The sequence below is a fragment of the Notechis scutatus genome, chromosome 1 (genome assembly GCF_049901735.1).
Source record: "Notechis scutatus isolate UNSWTSFEM ecotype Mainland chromosome 1, rNotScu1.2, whole genome shotgun sequence".
NCBI classification, from domain to species: Eukaryota; Metazoa; Chordata; class Lepidosauria; order Squamata; family Elapidae; genus Notechis; species Notechis scutatus.
The window spans coordinates 19,721,853-19,742,283 of record NC_142009.1 but is presented as its reverse complement, the minus strand read 5'-3'; the positions used below and the strand labels follow the sequence as shown (position 1 = coordinate 19,742,283).

Genomic DNA, 20,431 nt, shown 5'->3' with positions numbered 1-20,431 from the left:
CCAATATATTTTAACCTTAAGCTGGATACTGTTTTGAAGCAGGCAGATTGTGTTTTAGAAACATTAAATCCAGAGGGAGCATGTTATTATTTTTAAAAATAAAAAATATATATAGTACTGTGTCAGAGAAATGAAGGATTGACTGTATACTGTTTCTGCAGGAATAGATTGTATACTGTTGAGGATTTAAGAAAACAGCTGGATTCATACATTGTGAATTTAGCCATAATCTGGGCTGAAACCCACAGTGTATGTATGGCTTAGCAGGTGGATGTTTATGGAGATTCTCAATCATCCAGATCATAGTTGTCCCAAAGGTGCTTTTTCAAGAGGCAACTGGACTTGTTTTTCTTTGAAGATGCTTCACTTCTCATAAAAGAAGCTTCTTCAGTTTTGACTGGATGGTGGGGAATGGAAGGATTTATATTCCTTGCAGTCATCTGGTCATTTGAATTGTTTTAGAGAGTCGTTGAGGCCACTTGGAGGTTTGTCTGTGTCCTCAGGGTCACCTGAGTAGTGCAAATGGGTGTGGAGCCTTCTTGGAACTGCTGAAAGGACGGTGTTGTGGAGCTGTGTTTTCTGCACGATGTTTTCTGCCCTGTGTCCCCTTCACTGTTGAACACAGGCACAGGCTGTTGGGGATAAGTCTGTTATCTGCATCTCAGACTGAAGCGCAAATGGTTCCTATGGTCTGCAATTTTTCTGGAAATCCATTCATATTCCTGTACCATTCGAAGGGTGTTCATCCCAAAGTGGATGGCTAAATGTCTATGGAGATTCTCAGTCATCCAGGTGATGGTGCTTTTCAAGAGGCAACTGGACGTTCTGATTTTTCTTTGAAGACGTTTTGCTTCTCATCCAAGAAGCTTCTTCAGCAGAAAATAATGTTTTGGCCAAAGGTTTGAATTTTGCAGTAACACCAGAACAGCTACCAATTTTAGATCTCCTCACAGTCACAGAGTCAGCCATCAGGTACAATAAACTGGCAGAACTAGAAGCAGAACAATGTAAGGACGAAGGCATCTGCAGCCCTCGCCAGTGCCAAAACACCCTCTTCCAAGCTCAGAGCTGAAGAAGCTTTTTGGATGAGAAGCAAAACGTCTTCAAAGAAAAACCATGATCTGGATGACTGAGAATCTCCTTAGTTCTGAAGCTCTGAAATTCATTCATTTGTTCATTCGTTCGTCCATCCGTTCAATTTATACAGCTGCCCATCCTACATACATGGCTCTGAGTGGCTTAAAATAATTGGAAAAAAAGAAAAGAAAGAAATGTAAATATATAAAAACATTAAAAACCATATAAAATATACAATTGGCAACCAAGGCATAAAAACAACAACTTTCAACAAATCTACTGCACAGGCTTTATGACAGACCTGGGTTTCCATGTCTGGTGACACGGCCACATCTTCAAGGGCTTGAAGAAGCCAAGGGTCAGAGCTGTTAGGGATAACATTGTTTACCCTAACTGGTTTGGGTAAAAATAATGAATATGGTATCATGGTTTGTTAGTTAAAGTGTGTGTAACTTTAACAGCAAGAATGTAATTAAGGGTGTGGTTGTAAAAGCACTATATCAGAAGCGAGGCAATTGCAGCTCGCTCTCTCTGGCTTACTGATCCTTAATTACTGGAAGGATTTGATGACTGCGTTCTTGCTGGAACGGGGAGAGAAAAAGGAGTGTTGATTTTTCTCAACGGAGAGAAGATAAAGATTGGACTGATTTATTGTAAGTGAACTGACATTGGCTATTCAACACGGACTTAGCAAATAGAGTATCCCCGACAAGACTTGACTGAAATGATATATGACTAATGGACCGTTTATTTTGACTATGCTATAATTCTTAAATGGAATAAACAATATTTTTGATAGCACAAGCGTATCTATATTTTTACTGCGTGTTAACTAGAAAACTTATCTCACACATTCACCTGCCTTCCTATCTGACTTCGCTGTACATTCTGTTTAGTTTGTTTTCCTTAACACCCGTTGGGGAATCCAGGCTTAACAAGAGCCCATCGGATCTTCTCATCCAAGAAACTTCTTCAGCTCTGACTGGATGGTGGAAGTGAAACGTCTTCAAAGAAAAAACAAGGAAGTCCAGATGCCTCTTGAAAAAGCACCTTTGGGAGAGCTTCAGAATATCACCAGCCAAGCTGTATTTTAGCTGAAAGATACAAAAGAGGGAGTAGAGCATTCTGGCATCTGACTTAATTTGCTCAGAGAATTCTCTGGGGCTCAGTTATGATACTGCTCAGGCCGGTGAGGAGAATGAATCAAATTGATTTGGACAAAGCTTATGAAAACAAGACAAGATCCTCCATTGGGAATAATAAGTATGAGAAAGAAACAGAAAAGCAAAAGGTGGTGAGGATGGAAGGACTGATTTGGCAAAGCTGTTTTGGTCTCCATGTGAAGTGAGTTACTGGAGGGGGATCCTGAGAATCTAGCCAAGCTGGATGCCTGAAATGAAGTGATGGCAGATGGGCAGAGAATGGAGTGGAAGAGGCCCGAGCTGGAATAGCAAGAGAGACAGCAGCAGAAGCAGCAGCAGAAGAAAGCAACTTATAAGCCACCCAGAGTTGCTTGAAAATGAGGTGGACACCATACAAATTTAACAAATGAATAAAGAATATAAAAACTTGGATTTATGGCTGCCCATCTCTTAGATGTGACTCTAAGCAATACTTTAAAACAATGCAAAAAGAAAAAAAGCTATCAAGAATAAAAAGATAACAATGGTCACCTAGAACAGGGCGGGGTGTCAAACTCAAGGCCCATGGGCCAGATCTGGCCTGTGGGGTACTTAGATGTGGCCTGCGGGGGCCACTCTGGAAACAGCAAAGGACCGGGCCGTGGGGCCTCTACCAGTGAAAATGGACCCTTCCCAAGCTCCATTTTCAGCTGGAACAGCTTCCTGCAGCCCTCTGCCAGCTAAAGCAGAGCTTGGGAGGGCTGTAATGAAATCTTGACCTTTAGTACATACCCAGATGTGGCCCTCAATGAAATCGAGTTTTGACACCCCTGACCTAGAACAAACCCAATAAGCACTCAGAAGAACAGGAACATCTCAAGCGTCATCTAACCATAATTTAAAATATGGTAAATTAAATAAGCTCCTTAGTCCTCAGAGCACATCCCGACCTGTAGTGCTTAACAAAAGGCTGGCAGAATCAAAGACAATCTAATTTTGTGGGGTGTGGTCTTCTGGAAGGCTGACCTGCAAGAGAAAAGGAGCACTGGTATCTCCTGCCTACATTAAAAAAAAAAAGCCAATAGGCAGAACTGTGTTATTCAGTGGAATTTCAAAGATTTTCTTTTTTAACTGTTTTTAAAACTAATCTGTACTACATTTTACTCATTTAAAAAGTGCTTTTTAAAATTTAATTTAAAAATGTATTTATTAATAGTACTAATTTAGTACTGATTTTTAAAAAGCTACATTTTACTAATTGAAGATTTTAACTAATTTCTTTCTTTCTTTCTTTTTTTTTTTTACTACTGATGGGCTTATATTGTCAACCACTCTAGTAGCCAACTCTCAGCTCCCCAATGCACAATTGAGACAAATACCAATACAAATCTACTTTAAAAATAAAACCATCTATTATAATAACACAAAACTGAGAGACATGCTCAGGAGAATAAACCCCATTCATCCTCAGGAAGGGTATAATACACTTACTCTCAAAACAGGAAGCACGGACAGAAGGCTGCAAAGAGGGGACAGGCACCATGCAGCTGCAGACCCAGCCATCCCTGCAGGTAAGCCATGTTTTGTGTTGCAAGCCATTAAACCAAAGACAAATGAATCACGTTTTAGCTCAGCATGGTATGGGAACCCAGACACAGAAAACAGCAGAAATTACTTTTCATCCAATTAAAAGGTTGTCTGAATGGTTGTTATGTAGAAAATGTTTAATTAACACACGTAAGACATTTATTTATTATTTATTGTCTCATTGTCCAAGTTGACTCTTCAAATTAGTAGTAAAACTGTCCCCTTTCTTTCTGTTACCTTATTAATATACAGTGCTTTTTATGGATTGGCCTGTTCATATTTCTAGGTTGCTCTTTTTTAAACATGGAAAAGAAATCTCCCTTATCAGGAATGAATGGGTATTTTTGTTGGCTGCTTCTGCTTCCAAACTGTGCTGCTTCCAATTTATCAACATAGTTTTGAGAAATTGTTCCAATAGACAGTTTTGAAAGACACCTTAGGGGGAAAGAGAGAACCTATTTATTACCCCTAATATAAGCCATTATATGACATATCTCTAAAAGACTGAAGAATGTATGTCATCTTCAATTTGCCATTTCTAAAAGAATTAGGCTGCTTTCTCTCTCTTCTCCAAAACCAACCCACATTAACTTGCAAAACAGGTAAATTGTATTTAACTAGATTTTCTTATAAAGAAGTTTTTTAAAAAAATCTATTTACTGTCATCATTTTCTTAGCCCATTATCTTATTTCTCATACTGTCCAGGACATCAGGATCTATATTCTATATTCACTTCCAATGGTGCTTGGAGCGGTTTAATTAAACTCGGCAAATGATGCAAGGGAATAGAGATAAATATGCCCCTCATTGCTCCGCTCCTATCCCAGCCTTCTTCAAAAAGCCATTTTCCTGTCAGGTGCAAGCAACCAGAGCCACTCATGAATAATAAAAGTCAGTAACTTTATTATATACCATTATATGTTACAAGAATCTCACAAGACCACTTTCCTTCCCCTGGGAACTATCAGATAAGGCTTCTTCATAGATCTTGGGGGAAAGTTAAGTTTTTCCTGCTTGTGGCTGCGTGAAGATTCCAAGCTAGGCCCTTGCTTGACCCTCCCTCCAGCCTGGCTGGCATATTCCCAATATCTCCAAACCTATTGAGTGCAACTCTTATAATTCCCATTGCCCATCCTCACTAGATATTGCATTCGGAACATAAATGTGATCTTCAATGCCATTAAATTGAGATGACCAGTTAGGTTTGAGGGATAAATAGTTAGAGAAAAAAATGGGACTTTGCTTCTATATATAATTGCAGCAAATTTTTTGTATGCTCAGAGATGGAAAGATTTACAGAGTCTCACAATGGAAGAATGGATGGTGAAGATAATGGAACTGACTGAGACGGCAAAACTTACTATCTTCATTAAAAAAAGAATTTGTCTAATTTTGTTTCCATGTGGAAACTGCTTTTTGACTTTTTGCTAGAAACGGAAAGAAATGCTACATTAATTTTAAGATTTGACAAATAGAAGTGTTTATGAACACTTCTGTATTTATGGAAATACAGATATTGCTGAATTTTAGATAAAAAGTTCAATGCATTATATATTTGCAACTATCCTGAAAATAGCAAGTTATTCTTTATTTCTTTTTGTTTTACTTTATTCCTTTGCAGCTTCTCTTATCTTTTTCTTTCTTAATCTTTTTGTTTGTTCAATTTTTTTAAGCTTTTGTAAAACTTTAATAAAGTATATAAAAAAGAAAAAACTGGGATGACCAACATAGAGAGCAGGATCTTTCAAACTGATGAGGTTCCTTGAGACATCGGCGGTGGGGGGAGGGGAAGAGTTCAGATGCAAATAGCCAAATTTTTATTACTAGAACTTTGCCTCCTGATCAAGATTTATGAGATATTTTTAAATTAACAGTTTTCATAGCCTGAGGTTTGAAAACCTCTGGTATTGACCAATACCTAACATCTCAGCCTGGCTCAGATTTAATCTGTAAATCTCCTAAGATACTTCATTGGTTTCCCTTATCCCATTCATCAGTTTTTTTCTGCTGTCTTCCCTTTTTTATATTTCCCCAATTTGACAAAATATATTAAAGTCCACCACCCACTTTGAACAATCACACAATTAGCTAGTTCTTCTTCTAGTCCATGATACTTCAGTATATAACCAACTTTAAATCTATAATTCAGAAGCTTTCATTTTCTTTCTCTTGTATGTTTTCAATATCCAGCTTTCATCCAGTTGCCTATTATCACCGAGAAAAACATTTTCTTTTACAATTCTGTCCTTGTGACATGATCTTACCCAAGTTTGTAATTGCATTCTTCCATGGATTGATCTCTTTGCTTCTCCATCTTTATCTATTCTTATATAAGAAAACTGTTTTCTGACTCTAAGAAAACAAAACTATTTACACCTTAATATCATTCCCATTAACTGGGAATGAACTAAGCCTGCAGGTTGACATTCCCTTTGTGGTCTTCTTAATTTTTAACATTAACAAAGATTTGTTATTTTCATACTAAGTCTTTGCTAATTTATTAAAGTAATGGCATGCATGCTTCTCAATTTATTGATCTAGGTGAAACAAAACTGTGCTTACTTCAGCTTTTCTGACACACTAAATGAGGACTACCTGTATTATGTTAATTGGATACATTAAACAGATATAGGAACATAATTTATTTTCCTTTTCTTGTTATTTTCTATTATTTGTTGACTTTCCTGAGATACTTTCCCTGCCTTTTTCTTTCCTTGATTGAGTCATTTTATGTTCTTTTTGGCCAAGCCTTTCATCCTTCATCATATGAGCTTTTCTTGAAATTTTGAGAACTTTTCTCTACTTTTTCACAGTGCTTAATTCTTCCCACTGTGCTTTAGATTCTTTCATGAATCAGTACTGAATCTCTCCCATTGCTTCCCCTTCCCTTCCCCTTCCCTTCCTGTACCACTCAGCTCCCAAGAATCTGGGTATATCCTCCAGATGTAATCTTCCTGGCAAATCTACTCTGTTTAATTCTCTAATCTTATCCTTTACATATGAAACAATAATTCATAGTCTATTCCAAATCTTGCACCTAGAAATGTTTTGGCTGACTAGAATGCAGTATCTTCTGTTTTGTATTATGTATTTAAATTTACTCCAAAGTCTCCTGGTAATTTATGATGCTTGAAGCAACTATTGGTAATGAACAATGAACTCTTTTTACAATACTCTTACGAACCCAGGATATCCCCCCCCCCCCAAGTTATAGCTCTTATATTTGTATCAGCTGAATAGACAGAACATACTAAATTCTAAGGCAGGTTAAGAAAACAAGATTGTTGCCTTCGTATAAGATGCTATGCTCTCCATATGATGGATGATGGTGAGATGAATGATATTATGAACTAGACATTGTAAAAGCTGAAAATTGCTCAAAAAGAATGATATGAATTTATAATCAAAGTCTAATAATGGTTTGATAATAATATAATATGATATTGATAGTTGATCTATATAATATGAATTGCAAGTTAAGATTAGGAGGGAAAGACTGTTAATATTGTGCACAAGAGATATGTACCAACCGACACACTGTACAATGGAAAGATGGTTTTATGTTTTGTATTTGTGTTTGTATATTTTGTTAAAAAATAAAAAATTCTTTTATAAAAAAAAAAGGGTGTCTCATGTTTTATATTTAACTTGTGGTCAACAAAGACAAGAGCCAGTAAGGTACCATGGTATAAACTGGGAAACGATGAGCTCTACCCCCACTTTAACCACAAAGGCAGCTGAGTAACCTCAGGCCAGTCATTCTCTCTTAGCCCTAGAAAGCAAACAGTGGCAAACCACTCTGAAATCTTGCCAGAAAAACCTGCACGAACTTGTCCAGGCAGTCACCAGGAGCCAACATTTACTTAAAGACTACACACACACACACACACACACACACAATTCTCTTCATGCATATTACTGTCAATACTAGTCCCCCTCATTTTTCTTTCTCAGATGATTAACATTACGTTTTCCCCATTACATTCCATAATCTTTATTTCAATCCAGTGCTCAAATCTGTTTAGATATTTTTGAATCTTCCCTCTTTTATCTAAGGCATTAGCCACAGCTAATGACAGCTTTGTGTCATTCGCAGATTTGATCCCCTTAGTAACTTCATCCAAGTCATGGATAAAAACATTGAACACCACAGAGCCGAGGAAAGAGTCCTATGACATTCCCCTCAAACTTCTCTCCAAGCTGGAGCCATTATGAAGCATTTTTGTGGTATGGTTATTCAGCCAGCTGTGAGTTCATCTAACAGTCTCATTTAGCCCATATTTTATCATTTTATGAAAGGAGAATGTCATGAGGCATTCAATAAAAATGTTAATGCGCTATGTCTAGATGATTCCTTTGATCTACTGAACTACAAACTTTATCAAGGAAGGAGCTGAGGTTATGATGGTGGGTTATCCCATTCCGTATTGTCTGCAACAAATCCATGCTGGGCCTATTAATTGTCACATGTCTATCCAAATCTTCAGAAACACCATCAGTAAAGGAACCAGGAATCAAGAAAGTTGCCACAAATTAGCTCTTGGTAGAATAGCAATGAAGACCTTTGAAATATTTTTAAATGCTGTGATGTGTGACACCTACAAAGTTCAGAATCAATGCAGGTCATGGCTTTCCTTAAGATACTCTGTGGCAGAAGACTCCTGAGATTACCATAGACAGTCTAGAAAATGAATATATACAGTAGATCCTAGAACAGTGGTGGCCAACTTTTTTGGGCTCCTGTGCCAAAAATTGTGTGTGCGCTTGTGCTCGCATGCCATCACCCAGATGGAAAGTTGGAAAGGGTGTGCTGTCCCAGCCAGTCTATGGGAATTGGATAGTTACTTAGGAATTATGAGCGGTCCCCTTAAGGGGGTAAATGTAGTTAAATATATCCTGGGAAATGTAGTTCATGTCACGTGGCTGCATGTGTAATCCCGATTGGTCACTAATTTGACCCTAGCTGGGTTGGGGGAGTTTCCCTCACTTTTGCCTGAACTCCCTAATTCATGGGAGCTGCTTTCTATCGCTACGAGATGGGTTAGGAGATAACCATCTTTTACTTTTCTGTATCCTGTACAGTAGTGGATTTATAAGCTGTACAGATGCAGATAGATAACTCAACAAGACGTCCATAACAAAGTATATTTATTGGTTCATCAGGTATCCTCATAACTCACATTTGTGACGAAGTTCTTCTTTAATGACCAATCCTTTGTACTGTATATCTGCCTTGTAGTAAAAGATGGTTATCTCCTAACCCATCTCGTAGCGAAAGAAAGCAGCTCCCATGAGTTAGGGAGTTCAGGCAAAAGTGAGGGAAACTCCCCCAACCCAGCGAGGGTCAAATTAGTGACCAATCGGGATTACACATGTGGCCACGTGACATGAACTACATTTCCCAGGATATCTTTAACTACATTTACCATGATGCATTCCCTTAAGGGGACAGCTCATAATTCCTAAGTAACTATCCAATTCCCATAGACTGGCTGGAACAGCACAAAGGAGGAGGAGAGGATGACTAGCAGCAAGATGGATGGACCCTAATACAGTGGAACTGAATACACCATTGGAAGATCTGAAGGCCCAGTTTGGAGCCCACTTTTTGAAGACCACAATTGGGAAGAGAATTTCCATTGCTAGGTAAGGCATTTGCACTCAATTTTAGAATTGTTTTTTGCAATGGTTGTTAAATGACTCACTGCAATTAAGTGAATTATGTGATCATAACTGTCATAAGTATGACAAGCGGAAGTAAGTCACCTTTTCATTTTTTGCAACAGTTGTTAAGCGAATCACCTCAGTTAAGTGAATTATGTAGTCGTAATGGTCGTAAAAATGACAACTGGTCGTAAGTCATCTTTTTCAGTGCCATTGTAACTTCGAATGATGGCTAAACAAATGATTGTAAGTTCAGGACCACCTATAGTGTAACACTAAGTTACTAGTACCTATCCAAGGTAAATATGTGATCAGAATTTAAATGTGTGTGTATAGCTCTGCCCCCATGGGCCATAGCCCAGCCTCTTCACATCGAATATGAATTGAGAAGTGTCTGTTAGGGGGGATTTGTTATCCAAATTTACCTGCTTGCCATCTCCCTTTTGCTTTTCCACTCCGGGTGTGCAGCCTTCCTGCTTACTGTGCATTTCAAGACAGCTACACCTGTGGAATCCTTGGTGCTCTGTAAGCCTGGTCGTTTGCTTGGCAGACGTTTTATTACCTTAAAACGTTTTATTACCTTACCACAAAGCTTTTACTCCAGTCGGGTAATGAAACGTCTGCAGGCAAACAGCTCAAGCACAGAGAGCACCAAGGACTCCACAGTTCAACCCTGAATGGCACATAATACTCTCTTCTATGGGAACAGTGACATCTGCAGCCGCCGCCGCAGCCTCGTTCCTGAAAGGGTTAAACCGGCGCCCCCCACCCACCTCCCGCCCCCTTTTGTAGAATGCTGCTGAACCAACCTCACTACGGTTTGAAAAAGCACCCTCAAAGCACTTGTGCGCCTACAGCGCACGCAGCTCTCCTTTAAAGGCGGGGTGCCTTTAAACCCCAGCTTTTCTTCAGCTCCTTCCCCCCCACAAATAATCCAGCATTAGTCCGTCCCCCCTTTTCTCCCCCTCCCCCTGCATTTGGCCTTAGCCCCCGACGCCGGAGCCCTCTGGGAGGATGTGTCTCTAAGTCTCTCCTTGGGGTCCTTCCCGCGTCTCCTCCGCGTCCTGCTCGTTGCACTCCGAAGCGCCTCTCCAGGTTTTGTTCCCCCCACCCCACAAGATGTATCCGCTTTTCTTTTGGTGCTCCTGCTGCCTTTGGGGATGTGCCTTCGGGACCGGATTTCTCTATCAGTTCCCAGCATCGACTCTGCAACACAATTATCCCGAGCAGAGCTCCGGCGGACCGGCGGGCAATGCCTTCGCCAATCGTCGGTGAGTAAGCCAGACCTGGGAAGGGCCCGGCGCCTCTTAAGAACGAATGGCTCCCTTATAGATTAGGGGACCCACAGCCAAGTTGGGAAGGGGTGGTGGTGGTGCCCCTTTCTGAAAAAAATAGAAGCGGAGTTTTTAATCTTGCCTGCACGTTTCTTTGGTCGAAAGGCGAAAGTCGTTGCTCTCCACGCCTCCCTCCCTCTCCCTCTTCCAGTCAGTAATGGGAGTTTTGGTTTGTGGTTATCCTGGACTGATCCAGTATAAGTTACATACATGGATTACTGCAGATTTCCTTCACTTTTCCCTTGCTTTTTGCTCCTTAAGGTTTGTCTCCTTTTTATCAAGCCCGTTGTCTAGTTTGTATTAACCTTCTTGCTTAAAAAAGAAAAAAAGGAAGGTGTGAGGAAATATTGAGAGAAAGCCCAAGCCGTAGTTTAGTTAGATGTCCCCAAAGGAGATGCGATGCCAGAAAGCGGACCCAAATTGTTATATTTTCAAGTTTCTTTTTTACAGCTTTTCTCTCATTGAATGTGTGAATGCACCTACGATTTAGGTAGTACTGTTTACACATCGTACACCCAGTTAAAGTCCCACCGGTTGTTGTATTTCCATAATATGCAAGCTCTGTTAATTCATAGAGTTCATAGAATAATTTAAACCTTGGTGCTTGGCTTTCATTTGGTATTTTAATTTTAATAATGTTGCTTAGCGGGTTCTGCTTGAGTTAGTTAGTGGTTCAGTGTGGACGAGAAAGCATTAGTTCAGTAGCCTAGTTAAACTAATTTAGTATTTCAAACATTAATATTTGCCAGCTTCGGAGCTTTGGATCATTTTTTTTAGAACTCAAATGATTGAGCACATTGTGAACCTGCCCTGGAGATCTGCTTCAGGTGTTCTATATTTCATACATCACCAGCAGTTTATGTAAGGTGTTTGCCTATGGATCATGGGTTTTTGCTTTTCTACCATCCTATATAGTCCCAAAGGTTCTTTTTCAGGAGGCAAATGGATTTTCTTGTTTTTTTCTTGGAAGACATTTCACTTCTCATCCAAGAAGCCTTTTCAGCTGTGACAGGATAATAGGATGGAAGGATTTATATTCCTTGCAGACAGCTGGTCATTTGCATCCTTTTAGACAGTTGTTGAGGCCACTTGGAGGTTTATCTGTGTCCTCAGCATTACTTGACTAGTGCAAATGGGTACGGAGCCTTCTTGGACCTGCTGAAAGGACTGTGTTGTGGAGCTGTGTTTTCTGCACAATGTTTTCTGCCCTGTGTCCCTTCACTGTTGAATATAGGCACGGGCTGTTGGGGATGAGTCAGACTTTTAGCTATACAGTTTGGTATGAACACCCTTTGAATAGTGTGGGAGTAGGAATGAATTTCCAGAGGAAAAGCACTTCTCAACAGCAAAAGTGCTTCAATGACTCTCTAAAACAGGGGTGTCAAACTTGTCATGGAGGCATCATGTGACATATCAGGACTTTCCCCCCCTAAACTGGGCATAGCCAGCACATGGTTCATCTGGCCCGTGGACTGGGATTTTGACAGCCCTTCTCTAAAAGAATGCAAATGACCAGCTGTCTGCAAGGAATATAAATCCTTCCATTCCCCACTATCCTGTCGGAGCTGAAGAAGCTTCTTGGATGAGAAGTGAAACGTCTTCAAAGAAAAAGTCCAGTTGCCTCCTGAAAAAGCACCTTTGGGACCACCATGACCTGGATGATTGAGAATCTTGTATCATCTTGTATACTTGGCTGCCTGCATAATTGGGTCTGTGCTTCTATGAAGTTTAAAATCTAAAAGCAGACAAAAAGGACATTGAGGGAGAAGTAGAAGAACTACGTTCTACAACGTAGTTGGTTGCAACTGAGGTGCAGTCATTCCACGCTAGCAACTAATAATGTCTTCATAGCATCATCCAGCCATCTTTGAAGTGTGACCACAATGCTATTCCTCTGGGAGAGTGATGGTTGGATGACACCAGAAAATATTGTGAATTGCTAACAAGTGCCATATAAAAGCCAAGTGCCATATAAAAAGATGCATTTTGAGAAGGGACTTGAAGTAGCCGAAATGGAGATAGCCTAGACATGTCAAAGGGCAATCCCAGGTGATTACTATTACCTGGGCCTCCCAAGATCATAGTCTCTACCTGACTCTCTGGTTTCTTCCCCAAGCCCCAAAAACTTTAACTTTAGACTGTCAACTATTGACCTCGCCCCTTTCCTAAGAGGCCTGTGGGGGGCGGGGGGATGCATAAGCGTTTCTTTTTTTTTTTCTTATTCATATCCATCTCATGTATTCAAAACTATGTTTATACTTATACCGGTTATCTTGTAAGCGATTGACAAATCAAATAAATAAATAAAAGATGACATTCAGGGATAGTCACTTTGGAAATCATTAGACTACATGCTTCACATGCTTTCATTTCATTATTTTTAGATTATTGTAATTAAAAACATAAAAATGGGACTTATCCAGTTGCACAGCAGAGGTTTAATGACAGGCACACCATTTTCTAGAATTCTTTTGAGTTTGCATATACTTCAGAGATATTCCTAGAGAACCGGAGTTATAAGAGGCTGCAGTCTAATGTTTTGTATGGATGTGTGCCCATCAACTCACAAAAAAAGATCCAGAGATGTATATATTATTTATTTATTTATTGAACTTGTCTGGCCCCCTTGGCTGAGAAACAGAGATGAGGACCGTGTCCAGACTGACAAAGAAAAAAAAAACCCTTTATCTTTTTTATTTATTAAATACATGTAATATGCCCACCCAATTCACATATGGTAACTTCAAGATACATTGAAGAATCTTCCAGAAAAGCTAGAGCAGTGATGGCTAACCTTTTTGTCACCAAGTGCCCACACCCGAACACCCCCAAAATGCAACGTGCACCCCATGCGTATGTGCCCCCACATGTGTGCCCCTGCGCATGTGTGACCTCCATGTACGCCCGCCCCCACACATGCACGCATGACCTCTGTTGGGAATGTAAGTCACCTAACAGTTGGGTTGGAAAATATATAAACCAGGATAGACATTTTAATACTGTCTCTTTAAAGGAATGCTAAAATTGTAATTGAGTGTGGTTCCTCAAACGGCCATAAGATGGAGCCAGAAACCTGGGTTGTTCTGTTGTTGCTGAGAGTGTTGCCGTTCCTGCATTTTTTCCTATTGACTGTTACTGATCATCGTTATTCTTGATTTGATATAAGTCTGTTACTGAACTGTTTATGATACTGCACTTTGTTTTTGGATTATCCCTGGACTGAAAACTGACTGCTTTAACCGTGAATGACTTGGACTGTTTGTTGAACTTTGCTTAACGGTTTTACTGGAAGTAAAAACCTACATTTTACTATACAGTGTATCTGTGTGCTGGTTGTGTGTTATTCTTCATCACTCTCACTACGTCTCCCTGTGTGCGCTCTTTCTCCTAATGGGGAATTACCTCAACAACCTCCCCGTGTGTGCCCCGCCCCCACATGTGTGTACCTCACCCCCACATGTGTGTGCCCTGCCCCCCACATGTGTGGCCCTCCCCCCAATATTGCTGTTGAATTTCAATCTGATATTGAGGATTTGTTTTTTGGAATAAACCAAATAGAAATAGATCCATTGCTCTTTCTAAGTGCAACATCTCTGTTCCTTTTCATTATTGAGTTGAATGATGCTCTAGAGAAGATTTCTGTGTGGTTGTGGAGAGACTCAAAGATCCAGAACTTCCTGTCATCCATAGATGCAACTGACAATGAACAAATAATGTTTGCAGCATCCACTTAGGGGGTCCCACCCTGGGGGCGGTTGGTCTGGCATTTCCTCTGGGCCGCCGTTTGTTGGGCTCTTGTTTGGCGAAAGTGCTTCGGGTGCTTTCGGTTGGAGGTTGTCTGAAGGATCCTCGTTTAGTTTCATCAGGGGGGCTATAGGTGCAGCTTTGCACCCAAGGCAAGCGAGCGGCGGCCGTCCCAAAGCCATCCCAAGTGGCCCATCGACAAAGGTACAAAGGAGGGTGGGGTGGGGCGGGCGGTGGCTGGCGGTGGTGCTTGGTGCGATGCCGTCCGGGCGCGGTCTTTGGTGCGGGCCGGGGGAAAGGTTGGGGCCCTGCTTAGAGAATTATACCCCATTAAACCAGAAAGCAAATGTTGATGTACCCAATTCTAATTAGAATTCAAATGAAAAGTAATCTAATGCTTATTATTTTAAAGCTGGTAGAGCTTTTCTAACTTGATGTCCTCCAAAATTACAGGACTTCAAATTCCTTTGACAGTGTTGTCTGGAGGTTATGGAAGAGATCCAATATATGTAAAGGACAACAAATTGAGGAAGGATTTCCAAGAGACAGGGTGTTTCAGAAAGAGTAGGCCTTCAACAAAGCTTAAAGTACTTAAGGGGGTAGACATGATAGCTGATAGTAGCAGTGATGGAAAAGCAAAGTCCATGTTGGAGAAATAACAAATACATAATATTGTGTCATGAATATGACAATAATAAGTCTGTATCTGGAGTCCAACTTACATGGCTTATTTGTTTACTACTGTGTTTCTCACAAAATAAGGCTGGGGCTTATTTTTTTTTGACTCGCGAAAAAACGGCTAGGCCGTAAAAACGGCTAGGACGGCTTGGATGTTGACCTCGGCATTGGTGGGGCACTTCGTATTGGGAGACCTTCCGCCACCATTGTTTTCCTTTCTCCCCATGCTGCCGTGTCGTTTAGAGCAACACTGCAGCGTTTGGCGCAGCCACACGTGGCCAGCCAGGGCTCCTCCCTGCAACCGGAGCCTGGCAGAGACACTCGGCTTCAGGCGTTCCTGTCGCTGCCTTCCCTTCGCCTTCGAAGGCAAAGCCAATTCTTTTAAAAACGACGCCCTGCTACCGGTATGACAAAGCCTCCTCTGCCCAAGAGGGCAGCCCAACCCCACGTGGGGAGGAGAATCTCCCGGGGCCGCAGCGCAGGATCGGCCCATCCTGGGAGAAGTGCCCAGCCGCCATCCCTACCTGGCGCCGGGCACAGCGTGAAGAGCTTCGCCTGGGGCGCCCAGCACAGCTGACAGGCGGGCCCTCCTGGACCCATCCGTGGACAGGGAGGCAAGGCAATGGCCTGCACTGCGTCCTCTTCCAAGCTGAGCCCCGCCGAGTGAGCGCCTCTGCCCGATGCCCATGCCGCTGCAGTGTTTGGAGCTGCCGGCGCATTTGGAGATGTGTGGGGATGGGGACGGGCTGGGCGAGGGGTGGAAAGGACAGGCGGTTTTGGGCTCTCTTTGCCAGACCCGCTGGCCAGGGAAGCAGCACTGCCGTCGCCTTGCCTCCCTGTCCGCGGACGGGTGGGTGCTATCATTGCCTCGGGCAGCCTCTCCCAGTGGCCCCTTCGGGTTCGGGCTGGAGGGACTTGGGGAGGAAGCCAAGCTCGGGTTGGCCTGGCTCTTTCGCTTGGCAGGCAGGCGTGCACTCGCGGCTCGCTTTCCCGGCTCTGCCCAGCCCGCACGGCTCTGGTGCGGCCCTGGCAGGATGAGTGGAGGGTCCAGGGGGGAGCCGCTCGCTGCCTTGGTGACAGCTCTGTTGCCGGGCTGGAGGGCCCGCCTGTCAGCTGTGCTGGGCGCCCCAGGTGAAGCTCTTCACGCTGTGCCCGGCCCCAGGCAGGGATGGCGGCTGGGCGCTTCTCCCGGGGTGGGCTGATCCTGCACTGCGGCCCCGGGAGATTCGCCTCCCCACATGGGGTTGGGCTGCCCTTTCGGGCAGGGGAGGCTTTGTCGTACTGGTAGTAGGGTGTCATTTTTAAACGAATTGGCTTTGCCTTCAAAGGCGAAGGGAAGGCGGCGACGGGAGTGCCTGAAGCCGAGTTTCTCTGCCGGGCTCCGGTTGCAAGGAGGAGCCCTGGCTGGCCGCGCGTGGCTGCGACAAACGCCGGCAGCATGGGGAGAAGGGAAAGCAATGGTGGCGGAAGGTCTCCTGATACGAAGTGCCCCACCAAAGCCGAAGTCAATGCAGGCAGCACCATATCTGGGTATGCAACAAAAGTACTTCCTAATGGCAACCCCCCCTGCCATTCCCCCCCATTTCTCATGTTTAATGTAGGCCTTAATTTGGGGGGAGGGGCTTAATTTGATTTTATGCCTATAAAACATGCTGGGACTTCCTATTGGGGGAGGCCATATTGTTGGAGAAACACGGTATTTATTTGCTACTCCACTCAAAAATGATTCCAAATGGCTGAGATTCCCCATTAAAGTAATAAGGTCAAATTAAAGTTAACATGATTGAAACTAAATGGCAGAAGCAGACACTCTCATTTCTACATTCTACCTGTCAAATCACAACAGTCAACTTACTGTTAGTTCTGTAGGAGCCACTTAATATTCTTCCATTCCCAAATGCTCTGAGGAAGCTCTTAATTGCATTATGGAAAAACATATTGGATGTGGCTGACTTTATCCTTGAGGATTGTTCAGGAGGAGAGCTCTTCCCAGCCCTTCAAGGAACTGTGGTCCAGACAAGAAGCACATGTTTTCTTTGATATCAAACACATTAAACATTACATATGTATGCAATGGAAAAATAATGTCAGATCAAGGCTGGCTTCAGAAAAGGCAGAAGGACACACAATCAGAGAGCTATCATATAAGGGGTAATGGCGAAGGAAGAGAATGCAAGAAGGTTTACCTTTGCTTTTTTGACTGTAGCAATTTTTTTTTTATTCTGCCAGAACATGGAACACATTAAAGCTAAGGGGAATGCCAAAACATGTGATAATTCATTTCAGGAACCATTAAGCAGCTACTGCAAAAAGGACTGAGTTTGGAGAAGCTGAGTGATTCAGAATAGAGAAGAAGTAAGACGATGTGTGTGGTTACAACTTGACTTAACTTATGCAGGGAATATATTATAAGAATGACAGGCTGGAAATAAAAAAGGGGAGGTCAAAATGCCAATAATTTGAGATATTCCCATGGTTCTACTTGGATAGATGAAAGTAAAGAAGGCTTAGAAGGGCTCATTATGAAAGTAAAAATAGAAAGTGAAAAATCTGAGTTAATGTTAAATGTTAAGAAGATAAAATTCTATCAACCAGCACATTTAATTTACCCACTATTGATGACACAGAACTGATGGGAGGCGGGGGGGCAGAAGGGACAGTAATTTTGTTTGCTGAAGTTTAAGAATAAAGATGGGTAATAGAGGTCTTTGTGCAATGAGAAAATGTTTTGTTTTCAAATTAAAGCAAACTTTCAGGTTTCAAGTTGTGTACCGTATTTCAAGACAAATTTCAAGAGACATTTTTCTGACCAGGCATAGTTTGGCATAAGTGAAACATTGATTGTTCTTGTTTTTCAAACAAAATCTAAAAGGGTGAGTGGGCAAGATTGACGATGATCCAGTCTTCTCTTCCACCACCCCCAATATTTGTTTGTCTGTTTGTTTATAAGGTTTGTAGGGCTTCCTATCTTGGAGTTCAACCATGGGCACTCACAACAACAATAAAACCACAAAACAATAAAACCATAACATTACAAAAACCAAGGCTAAAACCCTACATCTCAAACATCCTCCTGGGATGTTCCATCAGCCATCGGCTCCTATCACACTTTCCCCCAGTATGGGAGGAGGGAGGCAGGGCCAGGTCTTATGGTCTTTGAGAAGGCCAAAAGAGTGGAGGCTGCCACATCACCAGAGGATATTCCACAAGGTAGGGGCCATCATGGAAAAGGCATGCTTCCTAGGAATCACTATATGGAAGTATTTCAGGGAAAGGACCTGGAATGTGCCCTCCTTATCTGACCTGGTTGGATGAACAGATACCGTCAAAAAAGAGGCAGTTCTGCAACAAATCTGGCCTTATTCTATGTAGAGCTTTAAAAGGCCATAATCTACACTTTGAATTGCATCTGAAAGGAAATTGGGAGCTTATACTGTCCAATGACGGTGTGATATAAGAAAACTATCACATTCTGTGCCAACTGTAACTTCCAGATGATCTTTAACAACAACCCATGTAGAGTTGCAATAGTCCAACCGAGAAATGAGCAGGGCATGAAACTCCACTGCCCCTAATTTTCTCAACACCTTCCCTCTTCATTGCGGCCCCTCTTGCACACCCCCTGACCATTTGCTCCCCATCTTCCCACTGCACCAGATATTTCAATGTGACATATGTCACCAGACATCATGCAATTTTCCTGGCATCTTCTGTCCTCCCCACTGCCTCTGCTACCATCGCCATTGCCATCACCAGAATGTTCTTCTGCATACAGAAGATGTTCTGCATGCAGAACATACAGTGTTCTGTTGTTTGTCATTTGCCACCTGCCCTGTATTTTTCAAGCATTTTCCCTTCTTTCCCTACTTTCCCTTATTTTCCCCCATTCCCCATTGAAACACTTCTGCCCTGGTCAAAATAACCTTATATAATTCTGTGCCTGGACCAAAATACTCCAAACTTTAATTTAGGCATAGACTTATTGAAACCAATAGTTACATGCACCGAACATCTTGTGCATGCAATATTTTGCAACTCTCTAATGGGCAGTAAATAGCCAATTTGCTCTTTTAAGACATTGGATTAGAACCTGGGATATTGTGAGTTCCAGCTCCTATCTTAGGCACAAAGCCAACTGGATGGTCTTTGGCCAGTCCCTCTGTCTCAGCCCTAGGAAGAAGAAGGCAATGGCAAACCACTTCCAAAAATCTTTCCAAGATAATTGCAGGGACTAGTTCAAGCAGACATGAGGAATCAACACTGACTTGAAGGCACCAAAAAATCTGACAAAACCACATAAAATTTAAAAAAATCCCACTAAGCTTGACTTATGCCATATTGCAGCCTGCCTATTGTGGTCTTACATCATGACGGCTGTAAAACAGTTGCTTACATTACTGACCTGATTTTATGAGCTTTTTTGCAGTGGCTATTAAGGGACTGCTAAGACCATAAAATGAACCCATTGTGTGCTATGGGCCGGTATTAGGCAAAAACATTGTAAAATGTGGTCACACAAGGATGCTGAAAATGGCCATAAATCAGAAGTGGTATTCAGCAGGTTCTGACCAGTTCTGAAGAACCGGTAGTGGAAATTTTGAGTAGTTCGGAATACCACCTCTGACTGGCCCCACCACCATCTATTCTCTGCCTCCCGAGTCCCAGCTGATCGGCTGGGTCTTCTTTTGCTGCCCTGCAGAGGAGAAAGGAGCTGGAAAGCAGGTTAGTGGGGTGGGGAGGGAATGGAGATTTTACAGTAACCTTCCCCTGCCACGCTCACCAAGCCACGCCCACCAAACCACACCCACAGAACCGGTAGTAAAAAATTTTTAATCCCGCTACTGCCATAAATGCAGGGTAGTTGCTGAGCACCTGAAGAATGGTCACATGAGAAGGAAGATGGAGCATTGGAACTTTGGAATCAGGTTGTAAATATCCCCAGGGAGAAATGTTGTAAGTTCAAACGATCAGTAAATGAGTAGTCATAAGTCAAGGACTATCTGATCCTAGGATGGAAAGCAATTACTAACTCAAACAAGATAAAAAAAATATTTCTTGGATAGCAAAGAGTAACAGAATAACAGAGCTGGAAGGGACCCTGGAGGTCTTCTAGTCCAACTCTCTGCTCAGGCAGGAGACCCTATGCCATTTCAGATAAATTGTTGTCCAATCTCTTCTTTTAAATCTCCAATGTTGGAGCACCCACAACTTCTGGAGGCAGGTTG

The 20,431-nt window shown here is 42.2% G+C and overlaps 1 protein-coding gene across 3 annotated transcripts in view; it reads left to right on the top strand.

Annotated features, from left to right (window-relative positions):
• Positions 1-10,383: 10,383 nt before the first annotated feature.
• COL26A1 (collagen type XXVI alpha 1 chain) overlaps positions 10,384-20,431 on the top strand; it is a 212,211-nt gene continuing 202,163 nt past the window's right edge. For all 3 annotated transcript variants that reach the window (XM_087957747.1, XM_087957753.1, XM_087957746.1), the window contains exon 1: positions 10,384-10,721. In XM_087957747.1, coding sequence (XP_087813873.1) covers positions 10,570-10,721 — 152 coding nt within the window. In that variant the 5' untranslated portion in view covers positions 10,384-10,569. The remainder of the gene's footprint in view (positions 10,722-20,431) is intronic.